The 25,806-nt window shown below is 41.7% G+C and overlaps 1 protein-coding gene across 2 annotated transcripts; it reads right to left on the bottom strand.

Annotated features, from left to right (window-relative positions):
* Positions 1-227: 227 nt before the first annotated feature.
* LIPK (lipase family member K) lies at positions 228-23,611 on the bottom strand. 2 transcript variants are annotated; one of them, XM_027596654.2, is made up of 9 exons: positions 23,507-23,611; positions 20,825-20,939; positions 17,987-18,185; positions 16,570-16,679; positions 15,071-15,207; positions 8,435-8,581; positions 6,575-6,646; positions 4,114-4,185; positions 228-467 (listed from the first exon to the last, which is right to left on the bottom strand). In XM_027596654.2, the coding sequence occupies exons 1-9, from the start codon at positions 23,609-23,611 to the stop codon at positions 228-230; spliced, it is 1,197 nt and encodes a 398-aa protein (XP_027452455.2). The 2 variants fall into 2 exon arrangements, with proteins under 2 accessions (XP_027452455.2, XP_035580182.1); XM_035724289.1 differs by having other exon boundaries at positions 17,987-18,086.
* Positions 23,612-25,806: the final 2,195 nt, after the last annotated feature.

The raw sequence follows: 25,806 nt of genomic DNA, 5'->3' as shown, positions 1-25,806 counted from the left end.
GTGACGTCCCATCACCTTTGCCATAAACATGATCTAACCAAGGATGTGGCAACTTTGCCAATTCTGTTGGCCAGAAGCAAGTCTCAGAGCCCTCCCATAATCAAGGAGAGAGGATTGCACCAACACATGGACACTAGGAGGTGAAGGTCACTGGAGGGATCACCTTAGGGTTTGTCTGCCACATTGTTATTTTGAAAATCCACTTGCTTAGTGAAAGGAAAACGCATTTAATTTTGCAAACATTCGTCCATCAGTCTAATAAGGTCTTGGTAAATTTCCTGGGGTGCATCCTGTCCAAGGTAAAAATCCACATGATTGTAGTGTGAAATCAACTTGTAATAAATAAGCCTGGTAATTTTAGGGAGTAAATTCTCAACGTCCCTGACATCAGCCACACGGTCATGTCCTCTGCTCCATACAGCCGTTGGCACCTCCATCTTTGTAACGTCGTATACGGGAGGTGTAAGCTAATTACAGTTAAAGAGAGGAAAAAAAAACAGTTTTTACAGAAAACCACCTTATGGAAGTAACATTCAGTATTAATTGTGAAGCAAGTTCTTCAAATGCTCAAAGTGTGCAGTTAGAATACACTTAGTGATATATAAACATTAAAATGTTAAAAGTGATTAAAAACACTTTCATGCAATAATTTAAATTGGGAACAAACAAACCAAAAAACCACAACTGTTTTATTTCTGATTTGTACTTGGGGGGAAGATAGGAAAGAATCCTAGGGGAAGGGGACCCTTATTTCTGTGAGGACCAACTTTCTAGTAGCACTTGCATGGGGAGTATGTCCTTTTCCAACAAAATAGATGTATTTATGGATTGGATAAATGTAAATCCCTCTCCTCATATGCAGAAATCTCAACTAGGGGGATTATTGACACTTGAGCAGGCTCTTGGGTGAGCCCTGAGACCAACAGATGAAAACATCTGAAATATGAGGTCAGGAAGGAGCCAGCCTGTCCCAGATAAGAGGGGCTGTGGTATTAATCTCTTGCCCCTTCTCTCTGGTTATACAGCCTTTCTCATGTGGATCCAGCAAATCCCATCCCCTAGCTCCTCAGCGGGCCAGGATGACCAGGCCAGGCCAGGCCAGTCAGTCAGCGCTTCATCCTTCTGGCCTCCGTGACTGGATGAGAGATGAGCTCATGGCTAAAACCAGGCCAAAGTTCTCTTTGGAACTTCTGGCTAGAGCAATTGAGAAAAATGCTGGCTTTTTCTTTGGGTTTGCTGTTGAAAGAATGCTATGAGCTAAGTACATCCAGGCACCATTTTACTACTATTCTTAAAATAGCCTAAGAAGGGAAAGCATAGGCAAGCAGAAGCTAGGAGAGAGAGGGAGGGGTTGAGGGAGCAGGAGAGCCTGGAAGGCAGTATTGCAGTTCCCACTTATTGTGAATTTCCCACCACACTTTTTAGCTCAGTAAAGCAGTATATATTTCCTGAACCTAAAATAAAGTTGTCTTCTGCTATCTGCAACTGGAAGATTATGGACTGCCACCATAGTCTGTGGACTGAATTGTGTTTTCTCAAAACTTGTATGTGGAGACCTTAACCCCTACTTTGATTGTATTTGTAGATAAGGCTCTTAGGAGGGAATTAAGGTTAAATGAGGTCATAAGGGCTGGGTCCTAACCCACTAGGACTGGCAGCCTTATAGGAAGGGCAAGAGAGAGATCTGTCTCCAAGCACAAACACAGAGAGGAAAGGCTATGTGAGCGCGTGGCAGGAAGGCAGCCTTTGGCAAGCCAGGAAGAGTGTCCTCACCAGAACCCCACCTGCCGGCACCCCGACCTTGGACTTCCAGCCTTCAAGACTATGAGAAATTAATTTCTATTGTTTAAGCCACTCAGTCTACGGTATTTTTTTTTTTTATGGCAGCGTGATTAGATTAATACACCACCGTTGGGGTGCCTGAGTGGCACACTCGGTTAAGCGTCAAGCTCTTGGTTTCGGTTCAGATCGTTATCCTGGAGTCGTAAGACTGAGGCCCTGCGTCGGGCTCCATGCTCAGAGCAGAGCCTGCTTGAGATTCTCTCCCTCTCTTGTCCCCTCTCTCTGCCCCTCCCGCTTGTGCTCTCTCTTTCTAAAAACAACTAAGTATATCTTTAAAAAAGAAAATACACCATTATTAATTTTGGCAGCAAGATTAGGAAGAAAAGGTTATACGGACAAAAGATCCTTAGGCACTTGTGACCTTGCTGGGGAGAGCTTTCCTAGACCAGAAACGCACCGGGGGAGGTCCCCGACTTGGCGAATGTGCACCAGGAGTTTTCGGAGCAGGGCCGTGTTCAGGCAGAGAGCACTGGGTTACTCATTACAGAGGTCACTGGCCCTGGATGCATTCGTGTCTGGGTCTTTGCATTACTAAATATCTTACGGGTATCCCGTGTACCCTATACTGCTGGGAGACCGTGGCCTTTCGCTTAGGAGCAAGTGGTCAATGAGAAGGCGTAGCTACCGAGTGAGAAAAGCAGAGAAGTCTGTGAGTGAAGATGGGTGCTCACCACCGGCAGTGCATGCGAGCAGAAGGGCTCAGGAGAGCCCGCGCAGTGTCCCAAAGGCAAAGAAGAGGCATGCTTTTCCTGACTCTGATTTTTCTTAGCGGGATCATACAAAGCACAAATACTCGGATGCAAAGATGGAGAGAGGTAAAGAATAGAGAGACAGCACAACCCAGAGGGAGCGGTACATATTAGCAAGGTTTATGGCAACAGAATGGGCCTGCGGAGCCCCTCTGCAATGATTTAGGACCCTGTGAAGGATGAAAGGGGGCCCAGAAGACGGCAAAGCAAAAATGCGTATGAAAATTCAGGATGCAAATAAGGCGTGTTGGCTTTGGGCCAAGAAATTCTTTTTTACTTTCGTAATCATAAAGGATTGGTGATTACATTGATCATCACGCCTGTCTAATTTATGGGTCTTTTGTATACTTGTGACAAAAGCGATTGCTTTTTACACATGCATGTTGTTCAGCCTCAGTTTGTTTGGGGTTTTCCATTATTCCCCCACGGTCCCAAGCAAAAGTATGTAAATGAACTTGAATCACCCTGTCTTCTGAAGGTCCCAAGCAAAAGTATGTAAATGAACTTGAATCACCCGGTCTTCTGAAGATCCGCAAGCACAATGGTAAGCCCTGTGACTCAGCTCACAACCAAACTGATACGTGAGTCCCACAGGTAAGCTCATCATCCAAGACACTTTCCTTTTAGCAACTATCTACTCTTGCTAGGACGAAGAATTGGTTAATTACAAGAGTAAATGGTACTTGGTCATAGTGGGTGAGTTTGTGTGTGGCTAGCAGTTCAGGAGAAAAGTATAGCAGTTTGGGTGAAAAATCAGATTTTTCACCCCAGCCAAAATTATGCATTTTCACTACTGCAGTTAGGGTAGCACTGAAAATTTGCTTTTTAAAAAAATACAAATTTTTCCATATCCCTGACTTGAAAAACTCATGTATCTTTGATGACTACTTGTTTAATTTGAGCTCGGTCTATCAGCACGAAGCCAAAACCACATACGGATTTCCTTATAAGTACTGGAAAAAAAGAACAACAAATAGAACACAACATATCGCCATTTAATATAGAACTTTGGCTCCAAATTTTTAGAGATTGTGTCAAGCAATATCTTGACACACCATTCTCTGGCAGATAACAGTATTTCTTCCTAAGAGTGATGTTTCTGTCTGGTTTATCTTTAATGATCCATATATTGTTTTGTTTTTGTTTTTTTAGTGAGTAGTACATGGCATCCCAAAGAACTGTCCCAAAGTGCTGAGAGTTTCTCTTCTTTGACAAGGAGTAAGAGCAGTGGAAGAAGAATGGTTATAAAATCCGGGAACCCCTGGGCTCCTCTGGTTCATTATTAGCTAAATAATTTTGACAATTTACGTAACCTCTCTGAGCCTCTGCCAAATGAAGACAATCATATTTGCCTCGCAAGGTCCTTATGAGGATCAAAAGTAATGATATGGAACACGCAAGAAACCAATAAGTAACATCAGATCGATATAAAATATCTGGCATAGTGTTGGTGCTTAAGGAGTGGATACTACTTTATTAGTTCGCTTGCAGGTGCTATTGATGATTATTGTCATCTTTGTACCTGGTGAAAGTGCATCATGTTCTGATCAGGGTTTCCCCAGTCAAAAGCTTGGAACAGACCAGAATTAGCAGCCTATAATAAAATAAAAATAAAAATGCATTACAGTGATATAAGAAAACAACATACATTGAAAGACAATAAACAGAAAATATACAAAGAGGATGACATCACATCCCACTCTTTCGGCACAAGAGCTAAAACCCAATAAAGAGGAATAAGCCAGTAATATAAATGGTAAATATTGGTATACTAATTCACAGAACTGACAGTCTTTTAATCCCCTCCCCCATGCTTCTCCCGTGAAAATCCTCAGACAGCAATGTCCTTAAATGTTCTAATGTTTATGAAATGTTCACAAGGATGCTGGATGGAATGATTCTTGAATATCTTAGCTCCAGGAATTTTAATATTTTTTTAAAAGGCACCAGCTGTACGTCTCCTACGTTGAAAAGTGACTGTTTTAACATACAAACAGCTTTGTACGTTATCCTTGCCAGGTGGTCTAGGATATTATGACCATATTCCTTATTCTTAAACGTTTTTGTTGCTATTGAAAGGAATGTTCACTCAGAGTATCCTCAGTGCTTTCTATTTGAGGGACAGTGTTGCTGTCCCCCATTATGTGGTCAAGCAGCCTGCCCCCGTGTTATCTGTCCTGTGGCCACAGGCTCAGTGTCTGGGACAACATGCATGCCCATATTTGCATTTTCATGTTTAGGCTTCAGCTATTAGAATGGAAACCTTCATAAGCCTCTAATGCCTAAGGGCTCCTTCTTCGGTGATTTGCCACCCGTATCAGATGGAGGCAGATAACGTTCACATCTGCCTCAAGCACTTCATGAAATGATTCTCACGCTCTTCCAAAGGTTTTTTTTCTTAACTTGAATCTCAGATTTTTTTTTTTCCTCCCTCGTTGATTTAATCCGGATTTTTAGTTTAAAATTACTCCCGTTGTGATTTCTAAGGACAGAGGCAGTAGTCTGCTGCTGTTGGAATTTTGCAGGTTTTTGGCAATGGGAAGCAGTATCGTGGACTAGTTAGGTCCTTGGGTTCTAGCAGCAAACAGAGCTGGTTTGAATCCAGGCTGAAAGGATTATTGCATTTGTGATTCATGCCAGGTTATTTATCTTCCCTAATTCTCGTCTGTGAAATGGGAATGACACCATTCTCCTCATAGCGTTGTGGAGATTAAATAGGGTAATGCAATAAGGTAAAATAAATAAATAGGGTAATGCCTATAAAGTGTGTAACACCTAAGAAGACTCAAAATTACCACTATCAACATCAGCATCATCACCCTTGCCTTACCTGTCTGCATAACTGATGACCTCGTATTTTATCTCAGCTCCTCCCCCCATCCTCCTGACTTATTTCTGTCCTGAAGAGGACCTCCTGTCACAGAGGAAGAGATCTTTTGAAGAGCAGTCAGCTGGGAGATGAGTAAGGGACTGGTGAGGACATTTGTAGAATGGGGGTCTCAATGCCTCCATGGAAAGACTGTTATAAGAATTCAGTGAGACTGAATGAAATCACATGTATGAGTAGCAAGAACACATAGTAAGCGTTCAGTAAATGTGAAATTGAAACCTGAAGGCCATGCTCATCATGGGCTCCATCTGTCTCCTCACCAGGAGGAGGCCCTATGTCCTGAACATCCTTCTTCCTGCAGGAACTTGAAGGCTTATCTCCTAGGGGGTGGAACTCTTCAAAGGAGTTCAGAAATCCTCAACTAGTATTTCAGGCTATCTACAGCCGTGCTTCTCAACCCTAAAGCGCAGAACAAATTTACTAGGGTGGAGGTTAAAGTGCCGATTCCTAGGATCTCAGATACATTAAAACTCTGGGAAGACCTTTTTCTCCTCCTCTGTATCTCCCCTCCCCCCATACACAGACAGGTTCATACATATTTGGCTCAGAAAGCTATACCAATCGAATGTGCCTTACCTCTGAACTTGCTAAATATTGAGTGATACAGTAGAACACACAAAAAATTTAAACTGAGGGTAAAACCTGAAACCATTAATCTACTTTAGTCCCTCTCTAACATTTAATTTGCCCAGAATAAAGCATGATTTCCATACTCTGAAATGGCCCACATACCAATGGGAGGCTGAGCAGATCTTTCTGGAATAGCCCGTGTCATGTTATATAAAGTTCTGTTAGAACTGACAATTTTCCAAAAGAGGAAATACAAGCTTTCCTTAGAAAAGGCAGTTTGGAGGGATCCAAAAATCAGAGTTCAGTCAGAATCTGTGGGAAGCAGGCCCATACACCAGACGCTACTGAGGACATGATGAACAGAAGACAGAACAGGAAGTCAAAATGAGTTGATGCTGATTCCAGAAGCATCAACCTGACAGCAGCAGGTGCAGGCATAACCCTGTGGTGGGCTCTGTGAGAGCGCTCTTCAGGGGTCTCAGAGATCTACGTGTGCCTCATTTCAGAAATAGGAAGTTTGTACCTGGGCCCAGTGGAGCATGTTCTGAACAGACGTGCCCGTGAAGCTCTGGGCCAAATAAACATCCAAGCGACTCTGCAAAAGAAAGAGATTATTTCTCACCTGGAGGCTAATCATGTGACCACCCCACAGGTAACCGTGAGTATTCTCTCTCTCTCTCAGCAATAAACATGTACCCTACCCTCTTGAAGAACTTTCTCCTCCCTTGGCTCTAGTCTGGACCGTGCAGCCTTCCTAAAGTCCAGAGGGCATCCTGCTGGTCAAAGGCGCTAACACACCTTTTCTCTCCAGCCTCATGTCAGACAGGTCCAGGAATCCAAAGGGTCAAGGGATAAAAGCCCCAGTGCCCTTCCTCACCCTGCGTTAAGTCCCAAAGGACATTCCGAGAGAGCTGTTTATCATGAGACATTGAGAAAAGATCTGAATGTTTGCTTTCTGATTTTAAGAATGTAGTAAATATTCTACAGGGCTCTCTGAAAGTTTGGCGAATGTAATCCATCCAGTATTGTAACTTCCATTAACATTTAGATTTTTTCTGGATTAAAAAAAAACTTGATTTTTTTCATACTTTCCATTGCATCTTTTTTGTATACATGGTTATATTTTTCCACCGAAGTGAGCATAGAAACACACGGAGCTTTAAAATAAAAAACACACAACCCCTCATGACCTACCCAAACCTACTGACTCAATATCAAAATCTCTAGGGGTGAGTTCTGGACATGTGTATTTCTTCAAAGTTCCACAAACTCTACCTGTGCATCCCTGCCTATCCTCCACTAAAATAAACATCCTGTAGAGACTACAGTATTCCATAGGATGGTCCCCAACAGTGAAAAAAAAGGGCAATTTGACTGTAAAAATGTATAACAAAGGCCCTCAGTGGAATGTTCAAGGGGGCCATTTTGTGAAGTCTTTCTTTAGCAAACTCTCAGGCCATGTCGAGAGGGTGCTTTTGAAATGATCTCTGTTGTGTGTGCTTGAAGGTCTTCTTACTTAGCTCGGCCTAGATATGCTTCCATCGAAGTGATGGGCAAGCACAGTTCCCTTCAGTAAACTGAGAACAATGTAGGGAAGGAATGTGAAAAGCCAGTGACTAAGGCATGCTTTCCATAAACCGCCTTTTAGAAATCTTGCTTGAAAGCAAGAAAAGTGTCAATCAATACCTTCCACTAACAGAGGGAGACTAGGCTCTGGGCAGAAGTCTGTGAGATAGTTGAAGGCCCTTTTCAGCTTTGTCCTGCCTGTGGTTTCGAAGATACCTCCTCTCTGGCAGGGAAATAAACAGTAGCTTCCCCTCCTCCCTCTCTGACTCTTTGGGTCAACTAGTGGTGACCGAGGAAGGAAAGGATTTCAGCTGCAGAGAACTCACCAGGAATCCCAGCTTACCCCTCTCCGTGTCCCTTGAATAGTTGGTCCCTTTGGACTAAAGAAGTAAGTGGTTCACAAAATGACAATTTCCAAATCACCTATGAAAGTGGAAAACTGGTTTAAAGAATACAGATGCCTGAGCTCACTCCCTGAGATTCTACTTTAGTAGGTCTGAGATAGGGTTTAGGCACAGCAGGATAAATTTCAAAATCATAACCTTAGTGTAAGTGAAGGATTTTTCAATGGCGTCACTTTGACCAACAGCAAGGGTTGGTGAGAATGTTCAATGGCCCAGCCTTCTTCTCAGATCCTCCTACTAAAGCAGGTGGACTCCCCAGCTTTGGCTGGACACCACCAACATGTAACTTCAATTCAGGAGACCAAAAAAAAAAAAAGCCCTTGAGATGTGGTTTCCACGTGATTCAGTACAAACTCTCCTCACCTCTGTGCAACAAAACAATTGTTTTCTTGGCTTCGACTACTTACACATACCATGTTTAAGTTTGTTGGATCAAATCCACTCAAAGTAAATAGGAAGTTGCTGCAAATATGACGAAATAGCTTCCGGTTGCACACCTTGGTGGCAATGAATTGGTCAAAAAATGTATGAGGGTAGAACATCTTGTCACCAAATAAAGCCTGCAAGATCAATGTAAGATACCATCAAATTTCACGGATAAGGATGCTAAGAGTGGAAAGTGAGTGGTAACTCAGACAAGGGCTGGACAGCAGTGGTATCTGCTCTATGCTAGTCCTCAGTGAAACAGAGAGGCCTGTTAAATTTTGTTTTTGGTTCTCCCAACCCACCTTGTTGGTCTTCCCAACTTTCCTCTTGATGCCTTTTCCCAAGATCCTCTACGTGCGGTGTTTTTGGAACGGGCCCTGAAAAGCTAGACCCTGTAGGAAACTGGTAAGTCTTTGGAGTCAGGGATACTTTGGCTCAATTCTGGACTCTGTCTCTTATACCTTAAGAAAGTATTTCATTTCTATTATCCGGAAATGGATAATGAAATGGAGAATTCATATGCAGTATGTAAGACTGTGTAAAGATAATAGGTCATGTTTAAAAGGAGCCTACTACAGTTTCTAGAATCTGGTTAACAGTCCCCAAACAATAACTACTATTATAATTAGTGGACGATCATTCCAGAATATTCTAGCTAACTTTTCCAGAAGCAAAAGCTAAACCCCCCAAAATCAATCTCTACTAGTGGAATTTCAGGCAATGTTGCCAGTGAGTGGAATTTACCTTCTGAACTTTAGGAATCCCTTCGAATTAGGACACAAATTCATATCTCATTCCTGTGCACAGAAGATGAAACTTGTTTTTGTTTCACAATAACTAGTTTTATAATCTTAGACACAAAGATGAAAGTGTTTTAAAAAAGATTTTATATATTTATTTGAGAGAAAGAGAGAGAGAAAGGATGAACGGCAGGAGGGGCAGAGGGAGAGGGAGAGAGACAAACAGAATCCCTGTTGAGCGCAAAGGCTGGTCGCTCCACCCCAGGACCCTGAGATCATGACCTGAGCTGAAGTCAGACACTTAACGAACTGAGCCACCCAGGCGCCCCTGTAAAGATATTTTTTAATTCTTAAACCTTTTGGAAACTCTATTTACAGTAATAAAAACTGGCTTCTCTTTCTCCTGGAATCCTTTTTTAACTACCAATTACAACCAAAGAACAATAACAACTAGCATTGATTTTTATTGCACTAAGGCATGACGAGATCTCACAGTATCTTTGGTGAACTCGAACCAGTAAATTCCTACTGGGTATAGTCGGTTGAATTCTGAGTTTGGAAAGTGGTTACTTTATATGGTCAAAGGTCATCTTCATTTAATGGAATATTTGGTATCCCATGGAATATTAAGGTTCTCTGTGATATACTGTGACTTCATATACCCCTTCCTGCCAGAGAAAGGGAAGGAGAAAGAAAGAGAGACTACAATGTGTTAAAATAGTTCAAATCAACCTCTTTAGGTCTAGAAAGCAGTAATTAATCATGGCAGACATTATCTAATTCATTCTGGCCTCTCATTCATTTTGTCACAATCACTGGGACACATGAAAGATTAAAAAATGTTTTTTAATTAAAAAACGTTTTTTTAATTTTTAAAACTTATTTTTTTTTTGAGAGGGAGAGAGAGCACGTGTATGAGTGGTAGTGGGGAAAGGGAGAGGGAGAAAGAGAGAGAGAGAGAGAGAGAATCTTTAGCAGACTCCATGCCCAGTGTGGAGCCCCATGGGGGGCTTCATCTCACAACCCTGAGATCGTGACCTGAGCTAAAATCAAGGGTCGGACACTTAACCGACTGAGCCACGCAGAAGCCCCCAAAATTTTATTTTTAAGTAACCTCTACACCCCAACATGGGGCTCAAACTCACAACTCGGAGATCAAGAGTCACATGCTCTTCTGACTGAGCCAGACAGGCACCCTTGAACTTACCTTTTAAAAGAATGTTTGCAGGGAGCCTGGGTGGCTCAGTTGTTAAGCGTCTGCCTCCGGCTCAGGTCATGATCCCAGGGTCCTGGGATCGAATCCCATATCGGGCTCCTTGCTCAGTGGGAAGCCTGCTTCTCCCTCTCCCACTCCCCCTGCTTGTGTTCCCACTATCGCTATCTCTCTCTGTCAAATAAATAAATAAAATCTTTAAATAAAATAAAAGAATGTTTGCATCTCTTCTATGTTCTCAAGTGCAATAATCTAAATAGATTAACACATGAATAAGTAATCAGAGTAGATAGCAGGGTCTGGTTTTAATCAGCGAACATTTTTGTTTTTCATGACCAATATCTTCATCATCCACACTTGGCAGAAAATCCATGTGAAAAGGAAGTGCCAGTTCATAGATGTGACCAACCATCAAAATATGATGTGAAGAAAGAGTTATATCTGCCATAAAGGGCCCTTGTTCTTTATTCTGACAGCTGGTGTTTCCAAATACAGGGTGAAGTAGCATGGCGGTCTCTGACTTCACACTACCTCTACCCCCACACATGAGCGATGCAACAAAACTACCATTATATTTACCCAGGCACAGATAATTGCTCCTTCACCCTAACCTAAAAAGAGAGGATAGTAATGCAGGCCAGCCAGCCATAGAACACCCGTTCTTGCAGTGTGGTCAACATGACTGAGACTGTAATTCCAAGTTGGTTCTGGAGGGGGTGTGCTTGTCACGTAACAGTACAGCAGTCTTACATCGGCTCTTCCCATAACTGTGTGAATTTAAGAAGATATCCCTTCTTCTGGGTACATGGCCCCGTGCCAGGTCTCATGGTGTGCCAAGCAGAACATGAGCTGGATGCAGCTCTCAATGGACTGCTGAGCTGGGCCCTGTGTACAAAGCTGCATGAGGATCCAGAGCTGACTTTTTCAGGTTGGCATTGGAAAGGAGGGTAAATAATTACATAGAAGAAAGAACATTGACCATAGATGGCCTGCTCAGATCTGGGTTCAAATTCTGGTTCCACCACCCATTCGCTGGGTCATTTGGGACAGGGTGCTTAGCCTCTTTGAGCCTCAGGTTCTTCTTTTAAGATATGAAGACAGAGTGCCTGCTGGCTCAGGCGGTTAAGTGTCCAACTCTTGATTTCGACTCAGGTCATGATCCCTGGGTCGTGAGATCAAGGCCCATCTCTGGCTCTGCACTGAGCGTGGACCCTGCTTGGGATTCTCTCTCTCCTTCTGCTCCTCCCCACACCCCCCAAAAAAGAAAAAGAAAGAGAGAAAGAAAAAAATGAAGACAATACTAACAATCCTTACTATTATAGAAAACACGTAAAGAGCAAAGGGTCAAAGCAAGCTATAGGTCAGAAAAAAATAGAGGGGTAAGAACACATAAATGCCCAGGGGCTAAACAAGGGATGGGAGAGGTGGAGAGGATAAGTAATTGGCAAACAGGAGATCTGAAGCACCAAGTGCTGAGGCTGAATCTAAAATAAACTCAATAATGCTAGACAGTACTTACTGAGCACCTGCTATAGGCCCGGTACGATGCTTAAACATATATCATCTCAATGAATCTCCAAAACAACTTGACAAATCTTACCCATTTTTTTTACTCATTCATTCATTTTCAACTTTATTGAGGAATAACTGATACCATAAGACATTAAATGACATTTAATGACATTATAAATGACATTAAATAATGACATTAAAAGGCATTATAAATGTAAGTTTGTACACTTTGACCTACATCTCCCCATTTCCTCCTCCTCCAGCCCCTACTAACCACCATTCTATTCCCCTTTTCTATGAAATTGGTTTTTTAATATTAGATGCTCCCTGTAAGTGATTCAGTACAGAATTTGTCTTTCTCCGTCTGGCTTATTTCATTTAGCGTTATGCCCCCTAGTTTCATCTAGGTTGCAAATGAATGCATTTCCTTATTTTCTTTTGACTTTTTTATGTTATTTTAAATTTTCCCATTTTAATTTGTCTATATGGTTTTCCGTCAGGGCTACACTAATTTACATTTCCACCAATAGTGTATAAGGGCTCACTTTTCTCAACATCCTCGCCAACATTTATTTCTTGTCTTTCTGATAATAGCCATCTAATGAATGTGAGGCAATACCCCACTGCGGTTTTGGTTTGCATTTCCCTGATGATGAGTGATGTTGAGCATCTTTCCATGTATCTATTGGCCATTTGCATGTCTTCTTTGGAAAAATGTGCGTTCTTATCCTTTGCCCATTTTTAATTGGATTACTTGCTTTTTGGCTATTGAATTATATGAGCGTTTTGTATATATATTTTTTAAAGATTTTATTTATTTATTGACAGAGAGAGACACAACGAGAGAGGGAACACAAGCAGGGGGAGTGGGAGAGGGAGAGAAGCGGGCTTCCCACCGAGCAGGGAGCCCGATGCTGGGCTCGATACCAGGACCCTGGGACCATGACCTGAGCCGAAGGCAGACGCTTAATGACTGAGCCACTCAGGCGCCCCTGTATATTTTGTTTATTAACCCCTTATCAGATACTTGGTTGGCAAATATTTTCTCCCATTCTGTAGGCTGCATTTTCAATATATTGATTGCTACCTTTGCTGTGCTGAAGCTTTTTAGTTAGTCCCATTTGCTGATTTTTGCTTTTATTGACTGTATTTTTGGTGTTTTATCCAGAAAATCAGTGGCAAGACCAATGTCAAGGAGCCTTTTCCCTATGTTTTCTTCTAGCAGTTTTATGGTTTCAGATCTTCTGTTTAAGTCTTTAATCCACTTTGAGTTAATTTTTGTGAGTGGTGTAACACAGGGGTTCAGTTTCATTCTTTTTTTTTTTAAGATTTTGTTTATCTATTTGACAGAGAGAGAGAGAGAGCACAAGCAGGGGGAGTGGCAGGCAGAGGGAGAAGCAGCCTCCCCGCTGAGCAGGGAGCCCGATGTGGGACTCCATCCCAGGACCCTGGGATCATGACCTGAGCCGAAGGCAGACGCTTAACCGACTGAGCCACCCAAGCCACCCTTATTCTTCTGCATGCGGCTGTCCAGTTATCCTAACACCATGTATTGAAGAGATTGTCTTATCACAATTGTGTGTTTATAGCACCCTTGTCAAAGATTAGTTGACCATAGTGTAGGTTTATTTCTTGCTCCCTATTCTATCCCACTTGTCTGTGCACCTGTTTTTATGCTAGTACAATACTGTTTTGATTACTATAGCTTTGTAATAGACTTTGAAATTGGGAAGTGTGATGTCTCCACTTTTGCTCTGCTTTCACAAGTTTGCTGGGGCTATTTGGGGTCTTTGTGTTTCTGCACAAATTTTAGGATAGTTTTTTCTATTTCTGTGAAAACTGCCATTGGAATTTTGATAGGGATAGCACCGAATCTGCAGTTCCCTCTGGGTTGTATGGACACATTAGTGATATTAGTCTTTCCAATCCATGGACACAGGGCATCTTTTTATTTATTTGTGTCTTTCTGGGTTGTATAGGTATGGAATTCATTCACCATGGGCTAATTTACTTATTTCTCATAAGCCAGAATCCCTGGCTTCTGTAAAAATGGTCTCCCTTTCATCCGCTTTAATCGAAACCACTGAACGCAATGATCACTTTTAGTCTGCAATGGGAGAAGCCCATGTCAATCTGTAAGAGGAAAACACACTAAAGTTCATGGACCAATTCACTTCAACTGAGTAACTGATCAGATTAGGTAGCTGTCAGCACACAGAGAGAATCTGCAGTTCAGGATATTGCCGAGATTTTGAGAAGTTGACAGACTGAGAGTCTATGAAGTGTGGGCCATTGAGTAAGGTTGGACCTTTAGTGGGGTGCCTGGGTGGTGCAGTTGGTTAAGGATCCAACTCTTGCTTTCTGCTCAGATGGTCTCAGGGTTGTGAGATCGAGCCCCCACATCAGGCTCCGAGTTCAGTGGGGAGTCTGCTTCAGATTCTCTCTCCCTCTCCCTCTGCCCCTCCTGCTCATGTTTGCTCTCTTTCTCTCTCTCTAAAATAAATAAATAAATCTTAAAAAAAAAAAGGTTGGACTTTTAGTGATGGGGAAAGTATGTTCTAAGCAAATCATGACAGCAGTGAGTAGGTGACATTAATTAAAAGCTTATAATGTGCAAAACCTGGTCCTAAGGGATTCACAAGTCTGAACTCAATCCTCACAGCAGCCCTAGGAGTAGGAACTATTCACATCCCCTCTTTATGGGTGAAGAAAATGATTCACAAAAGATTTAAGGTCTTGACAAATTCACCCAGCTCGCTAGGATCCAACCCCATGCCATCTGGTGCCATGCTGTGATCTTAACTCTTAACTCCATATTGCTCCTGAAAAAGCAAAGGTCACTAGAGAGAAATTTAACCTACTAGATTAAACAAATTAGTTAGTCACCTCAACATTTGCTTTATCTGTGAGTGAGGAACGATATGGGATAGAAGCCCCTGATATACATTTAGACAATAGGGTAGAATGGTGTCAGAGTGAGCTCCCTGAACCCTGTTGGTAAAATTAAATTATCAGTAGATCTACATGGACATCTTACATCTGTTACAGTCTCAGAAGCTTATAAAATGCCATTTTGTCTAAGGTTCTCTTCTCTTGAAATCAGTGAAAATAGAGCTAGTTTTAGTTACTACAGATTTAAACTTGGAGGAGTCACATACCTTGACTACTTCTCTGGAAAGAGCTGTGAGTTTTTTCATAGGACTTTGGGTGTATTTCACCGTGACGACTGGAGCCAATGCAAAAAATATCTTAATCCTTTTAGCCAGCTCTGGATTTGTAGAGAATGCTATGAAGGCTGAAAGGGAAAAACACACTAGTTTATAGATTTAAAACAATTCTTCATTCGTAATAAGTGGTAGCAAAAGTAGGCATATTAAAAACAACAACAACAGCAACTACAAAAACAGCTCAGAATAAGTACCGTTGATAGGGAAGAATTTCCTAAACTTCTCAAGGAAGCAATTGGCTGATTCAAAATGCAGTGACTTTCTTTTCCCTGGAGAATTTATGTCTCTTCATAGTGTTGCGGAAAGGGTTCAAACATCCACTGTGGGGCATGTCCAGGTAAACTCCAAGGGCCATTCTAGCTTGACCATACTCTCTTTTTTTTTTAAGATTTTATTTATTTATTTGACAGAGAGAGACACAGCGAGAGAGGGAACGCAAGCAGGGGGAGTGGGAGAGGGAGAAGCAGGCCTCCCACAGAGCAGGAAGCCCAATGCGAGGCTCGATCCTAGGACCCCGGGCTTATGACCTGAGCCGAAGGCAGACGCTTAATGACTGAGCCACCCAGGCGCCCCGACCATACTCTTTAGTATCATACAACACTGGGCTATAATTTTGGCTTCTCATTCACTAGCTCTGGGAAGTCTTGATTTTCTCAAGCTGTCAATGTGGAAAATAGAATCCTCACAGGATGATTCTTTTGAAGGTTAAATTATATATATATATATATAAAACTGAAGGTATTCTTTGGCATTCTCACCATTGGAAAGGATTTCCAAATTCAGCCATTTGTAAAACATGGATGATAATGGTCTCAAATGTTTGTAGATTGCAATGAGAGATGGTATGTAAGATGCATAGCATCTAAAGACCTACTTTACACCAGAAACCTGATTAGAATTCGGATATAGAAAAGAGCCTGGTGGAGATGCTGTTGATATTGTTGAGCTGTCTAGCTACATGGGGAGCAGAGAAGGGGGTGAAGTGCCTCAAGGCATTGTCAACATGGTGCCATCTACCTCTAGCCTCTCCCAGTGCCTCCAGGAACTGAAAGAAACAGTAATTGTGGCATATGATGTCCACAATTTGTAATTCTCTGCTTTCTTTTTGGTGTCCTCATTCGACTGAAAGCTCTTTAAGGGAAAGACTCATATCATTTTATCTCGGCCCTCCCAGGGTCTAAACCAGTGTCTGGCAACTGTGTGTGGTGTACAATGGGAATAAGTCCCTTTCCCTCAGGTTTATTTATCAATCTCCAAATTCAGTCCTAGAGTGGCAGAAATCCCTGGTGTCCTCCTCATTTTATTTACTCTTCAGAAACCAGTCAGAGGAAATGGTTTCCCAGGTCAAGTCCTCAAGCTAGAGACCGCACAGGGGGAAGAAGTATGGAAGGTTCTCTGACACTCTCAGATCCCACCTGCCCCAAACACACCGATGGTGGTCCCTTGGGAGTGGCCCACATAGTAGAGTTGCTCTTGTCCAGTTTTCTCTACGATAAAATTGATTGTGGCTGGAAGGTCATAGTTAGCCATCTCGTCCACGCTGCCAAAGAGAAAGAACAACAAAACTGGGGGAGAAAACCCAACTCATTGTCAGGCCTGCAATGTTTAGACACATTTATTACAGACATAGATACATAGCTTTTGTCAATTTAAGACTAGAGTCAATGTAGAACATTAGGCATCTCTGCAAGTTTTGAAGATGTCCCCTTGATGGCAAGAGTAACATGGTTAAGAGACCAGAATCAGAAAAATCTGCTTTGCAAAGGCCCAGAGACGATTTTCCTGTAAGGCTAGTCATAGTTCACTTAATTCTACAGTGGATTTACCAAACTGCCTTGAAAAGAACAGTATCTGGAATGTTTATTTTAAAAGCAGACTAAAGCAAACAGATTTGTAAGGGTCAACCCAGACAGATTGAATCAGAACTTCCGGGGAAGAGGCCGGGTGATCTGCATATTTATCAGTCACCTCAGGTGCTTCTTTTCCTATGTGTTGTTGGGAAAACGCTCACCTAGGGAATCATCATGTTACCTGTAATCATGCTATGACACGGTGGCATTGGGGTGCGGAATGAGGAAATACCAAATGGCTTCGAGGAATAAGGCAGCAATGAAGCAAGGAACAAACAGCTTTAGTGACCTGCAAGGCATGCTTCTTAGTGCCTGTGCCAGGGTGAGGGGTCCCCCGGGACGAAGCTGGCGTGGCTTCTAGAGCAGACCATGCCCCAGGGCGCTGCTACTGGTGACTCTGCTCTTGGCTTATTCTGTGCTCAGGCTTTCTCTTTATTTCCCTAGGACCCGACTCTGGGGCCAGGTCGCAGCTCCACCAGCCGATGGATGGTTCATTCACTCCTCAGCGAATAAACATTGGAGGGGTCAGCTGTGTAGACTCACCCGGGGCTCACTCTTGGCTTATCATGAATGTCTCGTTCTCAAAATTTTCACCCAGAGCCTTGTTTCCAGTCCCATTTCTCTATCAGTTTTAGTTTTCCTCTTTAGCACGCACCCCAGGTAAACTTCCTTTGGGGTCCACAGTGGCAAAGTGATAGTCCTGGAATTAACCTTTCTAAAGATGATCTTTGCATTTTGATTTTTTTTTTTTGCATATATGCTTTGTGCGCGTGTGCACGCACACACACACCAGAGAGCAGGTTTTTTAAAACAAAAAGCAATGCAGTGAATAAGGGCATTTCTTCAGGGCCTGTGAAGAAAGCCTGGGTAGAGGAAGAAATGTTTGTTTCCTTCTCGTGGATTCCACTGGGTTGTGTGTGCACAGAAAGGGAAATCCAAGGGTGTCCATGTCCATGAACAAGGTACATACTTTTTTTATTAGTATGTAGCTCCTTACCTGAAGGCCCAGTATTCTCGAGATTTGGGTGAGAGTTTCAAGTGTTTTCTGGACCAGGTGTTGCCCCGGCTGTTGCCCATCCAAACGTCATAACCGATATCTGCCAGAAGGAAAGCCAAGCTGTTGTTCGGGAGGTTGCAGATCCAGTTAGTGGCGGAGGCAATTAAGCCGTGTTGCAAATATACAACAGGCCTCGGAGCTGAAAACACATGGGCAACAAGAATCTCATGTCCGAACGCCCTCAGTGTCTGGAGGAGAATTCTCTTTCCTGACTTCCTCTAGTAGAACAGAGGGGAAGGGATGACATTTGGTGCCAGGCAAATCTGGGTTCGAGTCCTTTATGAACTGCTTACTTGGGCAAGTTATTTGTCTTCTCCTGTCTTGTTTTTGTCTTTGTAAAATTTGGATTATGTATAATGTTTTATGTTGTTCTGTAGGTACTGGAGTCAGGTTGTTCTTGCTCAAAGTCTATTTTGCTACACATTAACCCCTTGTGCCTCAGTTAACTTATCTGTATAATGGGCAATAATAACAAATGCTATCTCATAGTGTAGTCATAAGAATTAAATTAGAATTAAAATACATAGGGGCACCGGGGTGGCTCAGTCGGTTAAGCGGCTGCCTTTGGCTCAGGTCATGATCTCAAAGTCCTGGGATCAAGCCCTGTGTTGGGCTCCACGCTCAGCGGGGAGTCTGCTTCGGCATTCTCTCTCTTCCTCTGCCCCCCCTTTACTCTCTCTTGCTCTCTCTCTAAAATAAATAAAAAAATCTTTAAAAAATACATACGAGACAGTCGGCATAATGAATCATTTCTCTATTATTATTATTCATATCAATAACATTTGATGTCTCACGAAGCATCTGATTACCAAACTAAATTTTTCTCGAAATAATAATAGAAACATTAAAAATGCCCTTTGTGAATACTGACTGAGTGCCAGGCACAAGGCTCGATTTTACACATGCCACATAGTTTCATTCATATTGTCAGAAAGCAAAACAGCAAAATGCAAGATGTTCAGTGAAATGTTATGCAACGTGAAATTGTTAATCTGATAGAAAAGTCCTGTTCACGATGTAGAATTGGGACAGCTTGACGAAGAAGAAGGCAGGGAAGTGGCGTTAAGACACAGACAAGAGAAAAAAGCAACAACAATGTTCCTGTCTTTTACAAAAGGTTTGTTACTGTCCTGGTACCCGGGACCCCCTCAGCTCCCTTTGGGGCTAGACCAGCTCCCAGAGATCGGGTGGTTACACTGGGGTCCCAGAGAGCCTTTGGTCACCCAGACACAAGAAACTAAAGTCTATGTTCATTCAGTCCACCTTTGGAGGAAACGGAAAGAAGAGGTTTTACTAATTCTGCTAAATTATTGCCTAAGAGCAGTCATAGGCCATAGGCCCCCTCGGATCTGAGCCCCTGGCAGCTTCTCATTGTAGAGTCCACTGTCCAGCTCATGCATTTCAGCAGCTAGCTGGTAGAACTGAAATAAAAGTTTGGGCAGACAAAGTTCTCATGACTATTGTAATGGGGTTATCTAGAATCTAGATTTTTCTCTTTACATGATTAACCATTCTGAGACTGGCAAGTTTCGTTATATGAGACTCCAAAGTATCAAAGGAGCTAAGATTTGAGAGAAGAAAGCAAACAGTTCTTGCCAGGTGGATTCCCCCTTACTCTACAGAGATCAATCTGTATTGTAGGGAGCTAGGAATGGTTCATTAATTAAGTTTAAGTATAGCAATAATCGTGTCCAGTTTAGGGCACCTGGGTGGCTCAGTTGGTTAAGCATCTGCCTTTGGCTCAGGTCATGATCTCAGGGTCCTGGGATCGAGCCCCATGTCAGGCTCCCTGCTCAGTAGGGGAGTCTGCTTCTCCCTCTACCCTTCCTCCCTGCTAGTGATCTCTCTCTCTCTGCCTTTCAAATAAACAAAAAAAATAAAATCTTTTTTTAAAATCGGGTCAGATTTACTTAAAACATGAAGTCCCAATGACTTAAGAAGAGAACTAATTACAAATGAAGTAAGTTGGAAAGCTGTCGGAATAGCTGAAGCAAAAGATGATGATCATGTCCAAGCCTAGACTTGAGGGATATTGAAGCAGAGAGAAGTGTTCAGATGAGACAGAAATTTGGAGGCAAAATTGATAGATCTTGGTGACCGGCTGCATATAGGAAGTGATGGACAAGAAAGCGTCAAGATAACTCCTAGGGGTCTGGTTGTTAAGCCCGAAGGGGGTATCTTCAGAACAGGACTAAGTTTTATTTCATGGTTTCTTTTTTTGGGGAAGGACAAAGTCATGGAGGAAGAAAAGACTAAATAGGGAGTGTACAGTTGACCTTTGAACAACATGGGTCCACTTATGTGTGGAGTTCTTTGACAAATACAGTACAGTCCTATAAATGTACTTTCTGTTCCTTATGATTTTCTTACCGTTTTCTTTTCTCTACCCTACTTCCCTGTAAGAATACAGTATATGATGCATCTAACCTAATACAAAATATGTGTCAATTGGCTGTTTATGTTATTGACAAGGCTTCCAGTCAACAGTAGGCTATTAGTAGTTAACGTTTTGGGGGAGTCAAAAGTTATATGTGAGTTTTCAGCTGCTTGTGGTGGGGAGTAGTGGTGTCCCTAACTCCCATGTTGTTTGAGCCAACTGTGTATCTAAATGCTTGAAAAACCTCAGAGGATTCTACAAGCAAAATGGAGCCGGACTGGTGGAGGTGATGAGTTTCCTATTTCAGACCAAAAGCTGCCCAGCTGCTCTAGGAATGCTCGGAGCACACCGAGGAATCTCTGCTAGAGGCAGTCTTCCATCCATAACAACATAAATCCTACTTGCTCTGGGACATCCTCTTCCAGAAGGAATCCGGTAAATTCCAAGGACATAACCATCTTCCGTCACGACATCATACTCTTCGCAAGGGTAACCCCAGTAGGAAATAATCTGGCTCTGGAAGGAGGAGAGGAAAACAGACACGTCCATGATGTCAGCTCTTGATTTTTATACCTACGTTGCAACATAGTCCTTTGAGTTACACAAGCTACTGTTCAACTAAGTCCTGGGACAGAATGCAGCAGGAAACTCAGGATCCCTTGAGGACGGTTTTAGAAGAAGGTTGCATGCAGAGGCATCGGAAGGTGAGGGAGGTTGACCTTACATCCTGGTCTGCCCGGCCGGGGTTGAGAGTTACAATGAGAACTACCAATGCACCCGGGTTCACTCACAAAATGTTTGAAAACAAATGTTTATGGTTAGCTAATGAGGGAAGCCATGGGGGATTGTGTAGGGCCCCGTGGCTAGTAACAAGTTAGCTATTGCCAGCCAACCCTGAAGGGAGGTGGGAGAGTGGTGCCCAGGCCCAGAATGAGATAGGTAGAAAGAGCCACATGGAGAGGAAGCAGAAAGGCCATCTAAGGTGACCACATGGAGGGAACCAGGACAACGAATCATCTGACCTCACCGTCGTCCCTCCTTCTGATCTCCTGCTCAAGATTTCAATGGACTGAACTGAACCGAAAGCCAAAGTCAAGGGACCTTGTTGACCTAGTTCTTACAGGTCAGTTTCTTGGGCAGAGGGTAAAGAAGATGTAAAGAAGAGAGACTGAACCCAAATGAAAAATACCTCCTGCACAGATATACAAAGAGAGCAAGTACTGTTTACTGGTCGTCTGCACAGGGCATGGTGTATATGTTCTGCTTTGTTAATCCTTACACCAAGCCTTTGCGATGGGATCATACCCATTCATGGCTGAGAAAACGGAGTTCCAGCGAGATGAATAATCTATCTGAGATCTTACACCAGGAAGAGAGAAAGACAAAATTAAAGCCTAAGGAAGCTTAGCTCCAAAGCGCATGCCTTTACCACAGGATTATGCATGTGCTCATGCAAGGTGCTCGAGAGGTGTGCATATCTGATGGGGCTATTTAAAGCGGTGGTTATGAGCCTAGATTCTAGAGACAAACTGCATGGCATCGAAATCTAGCTCTTTCTCTTCTTGGATGTACAACTTTGGGCAAGTTATTTAACCGTTTTGTCCCTCAACTGTAAAATAAAAATTATATTAGTATCTCTTCACAGATTTGTTCTGAGGACTATACATAAAGTAACTAGATCAATGCTTGGCACAAAATAAGTGCTCTGTAAATGTTTATTATTCTTATTATCTTTATAAAATAATTAAGAACCAAAAAGCACCCAGACCAGAGAGGAAGATAATGTGTGTGAATATGAGAGAAAGAGGGAAATTTCGATATGAAGACATATAGTCACAGACTATGAGTTCAGCAGTGTAGGGGGTTAGGGATACCTGCTGCTTACTGTGGAGAAAGGAGCAACAGGAGACACGCATTAGAGACTGTGACAGTTTCATTCTTCTTAAAGGTCTAACACAGCCTTGACCTGGGTGAGGACATCAATAGTGCACCATTTATGCAAGAGTATGGAGTATCCCATTGGAATGAAGCCTATGGTGGAAATTGGTCATTTGCCTGTCTTTCTTTCCGTTCTTTCTCTTTTTCTTTCTTTCTTTCTTTCTTTCTTTCTTTCTTTCTTTCTTTCTTTCTTTCTTTCTTTCTTTCTTTCTTTCTTTCTTTCTTTTCTTTCTTTCTTTCTTCCTTCCTTCCTTCCTTCCTTCCTTCCTTCCTTCCTTCCTTCCTTCCTTCCTTCCTCCTTCCTTCCTTCCTTCCTTCCTTCCTTCCTTCCTTCCTTCCTTCTTTCTTTCTTTCTTTCTTTCTTTCTTTCTTTCTTTCTTTCTTTCTTTCTTTCTTTCTTTCTTTCTTTCTTTCTTTCTTTCTTTCTTCTTTCTTCTTTTTCTTTCTTTTTCATTAGCTCTATTCCATTCCACTCTTTTCCTTTCCACTACTGACACAAATTTCTGCATGTTAAGATACTTTCAGTTGCAAACAACAGAAACCATGTCTGGCTTATTAAACCAAGAAAAACACTGATACAGCTCACAAATTAAAGAAACTGTTCTAGGAAAAGCCTTATGGAGGATGCAAGCATACTCTGTAGAGGTCATCAGTACGAACTCACGAAACTTCTTCAGGAAACCACCATCAGACGGTAGCTCAAACCACCAGGAAAGGGAATATTACTGCCCCACCTTGGCTCAAGTCTTTCAAAGTTTAGATTAGCAACTTCCAGCTCCTGGTTAGCCATGCCAGGGAATAGGGGAGTGAACACAGATTTAGTCTATGTAGAACTGGTTGTAGACAAGCAGACCAATTAGATCTAAAACCATGAGAGACTATAGACTCGGAGAAACAAACTGAGGGTTTTAGAGAGGAGGGGGGAGGGGGGATTGGTTAGCCCGGTGATGGGTATTAAGGGCACATACTGCATGGAGCACTGGGTATTATACAAAAACAGTGGATTGTGGATCACCACATCAAAAACTAATGATGTATTGTATGGTGACTAACATAACATAATAAAATTAAAATAAATAAATAAATAAAATGATGATAAGTTAATAATTCCTTATATTAAGGTTTCTTCTTAATGAAGGACTTACAATATTCATATTAGCTTCAGGATTTGTGACACTTCCTTTCTTGTGATAACCATATATAGGTCCAAGAAGGAGCATCCAGTATGCTGCTGCTAAAAGCTGCCACATTTGAGGTCTGCCTGGGAAAGGAAATATTAATATATTTGTCATCAAAGAGAATTCTACAAGTGAACTTTGGTGCAATCCTATAAAACGACTGTAAGAGAGAGTAGAAACCTGCTTCTAGGTTGTGCTTTAGCAAGCAATAAACTTAATATTCAAGACTCATTCCATGAAAAATCTGAAATTATGAATTTTTAGTAAGAAAAGAAAGAAGAAAAGAAGGAAGGAAGGAAGGAAGGAAGGAAGAAAGAAAGCATAAACATCAAATAAGTCTCCAATAGATAGCTGGACAAAAGAAGGGAATGTAGAATTTGCAGAGAAAGAAATATAATGGCCAATATATTAATAAAGCATGTTCAATATCTCTAGTTACCAAATGAATTAATTCCTTTTTTCTAATCATGGGAGTAAGCATTGGCACAACCTTTATGGAGAGAAATTTATTAACATGACTTACAAATTTAAAAATATTCATACTTTTCACTCAGCAATTCTATTTCCAGCAGTCTATCCAAAGGAAAAATAATATACATAATAAAAAAGACATAATTATTTTAAAATCATTCCTGACTATATATCTTAATATAGTGAAATTTACCAAATAAGAGATTGATAAAAGAAATTATGGGTGAGGAAAAATGGTATTATCCAGCCACCAAGTATAATATTTATATGTGTTATGTGAAATCTCTATTATATAATATTAGGGGAAAAATGTAAATTGTGCATATGTTTTGAGCCCAATGTTAAAACAAATGATAAAGAGGACAAAAAGACTGTCACCTGCCAAACTCCTCATGATTGACCCCAAGATCTGACCTTGACTGCCCACCTGTATATACCTATCTGTATTTGTCCCATGTTTTCCTTAAGTTCTTTCTTCCAGCCTATCTCTTAACTCAGGAAAAAGACATTATAGGCACAACATCCCTTGATGGAAACTGAAACCACCCCTCAAGCAATAAGGATTGCCCAGAGGAAGAGCTCCCGTGGCCCAGAGCACCCGGACCACTGTGAACTTAAACCTCGACTCACGCCCGCGCAGATGGACCATGGAATGATCCACAGTTACCTCCACCTCATTATAACACTAAAATCTCCACCCAAGGAGGAACACAAGCCTATTTACATAAAATGCAAAGTGTGTACAGGCATGGTCCCTTAAGGTGCATGCTCAACCTCATCCCTGCCTCTACATCGAATGACAAGGCTCCTCTATCTAAATACTCATCCTAACCCTGAATAAAAGGAACCCACCCACCTTGCTCGGGGGTCCCAGCTTTGGAAGTTAATCCCCGTGATCTCCTTATTTGCTGCAAATAAAGTTTTCTTTGTGTGACAACTCACTCGGCATAGTTTCTACCTGTGACTCATCAAGGGGCAAACTCAACATTAGTTCGGTTACATAAACACCAAATTTTAATTATGGTTATGTCTAGATGGTGAATATTTGGGTTGACCATTTTCTCATTTTTTAGGACTTTCCATGCTTTATAATTTTTTTATATCTAGTATTACTTTATCATAAGAAAGAAGTTACTTTTCAAGTAGAAAATTGTCAAAATTGTGGGGGAGAAAAGATGATTATATTCCCCATTTGGCTTTGAAACCACTTAAGTTTAAAAGCAACAAACAAGTAAACAACTGCAGAAATAACACAGGGGGACACTTTGCAGGAGACTTCCCATTACTACAGTCTTTACAAAGTGAAGACCTTCAATTTATGTTGGAAAACACACTCTAGCTGTCAGTATGTTCTTTTTTTTTTTCAATATAAGACAGATGGTAAGTCTCACCCTGTAGGGAATGGGAGGATTTTTCAGAAGATGCTCCAGTATTGTTATAGAAATTTCCATGAATGTCTCTCTTGGATATCAAGGTCATAATCTCTGTTGACTGTATGTATTAATATAATTAATTTATATTATAATATGATCAATGTGGTAAATATGTATTTTATATTAATGTAATATATTTATACATAACTCATATTGATTGATACAGCTTAATTCTGGTGAATCACATTGGTAGTGATAACAGTACCAATAGTAGTAATTATTATTACTAGTGCAACTATCCACTGAGCACCTATTATGTGCCAAGTTAGGTGCCAGACATACATGGTCTCATTTATTCTCAAACTGATCCCAAGGGATAAGAAATATTATCTCCATTTTATTTCAACTGAGACTAGGTCTTAA

Source organism: Zalophus californianus, chromosome 15, assembly GCF_009762305.2.
Source record: "Zalophus californianus isolate mZalCal1 chromosome 15, mZalCal1.pri.v2, whole genome shotgun sequence".
NCBI lineage: Eukaryota > Metazoa > Chordata > Mammalia > Carnivora > Otariidae > Zalophus > Zalophus californianus.
This window is presented reverse-complemented; position numbering and strand designations above follow the sequence as displayed.

Excerpts from the sequence above, each read along its gene's own strand:
- LIPK (XM_027596654.2), bottom strand. The coding sequence starts at position 23,611 with ATGTGGCAGCTTTTAGCAGCAGCATACTGGATGCTCCTTCTTGGACCT. Across the intron at positions 16,680-17,986 it reads CGAGAATACTGGGCCTTCAG|CGTGGACGAGATGGCTAACT; the intron begins GTAAGGAGCTAC and ends TCTCTTTGGCAG. Across the intron at positions 468-4,113 it reads ACATGATGCACTTTCACCAG|CTTACACCTCCCGTATACGA; the intron begins GTACAAAGATGA and ends AACTGTAATTAG.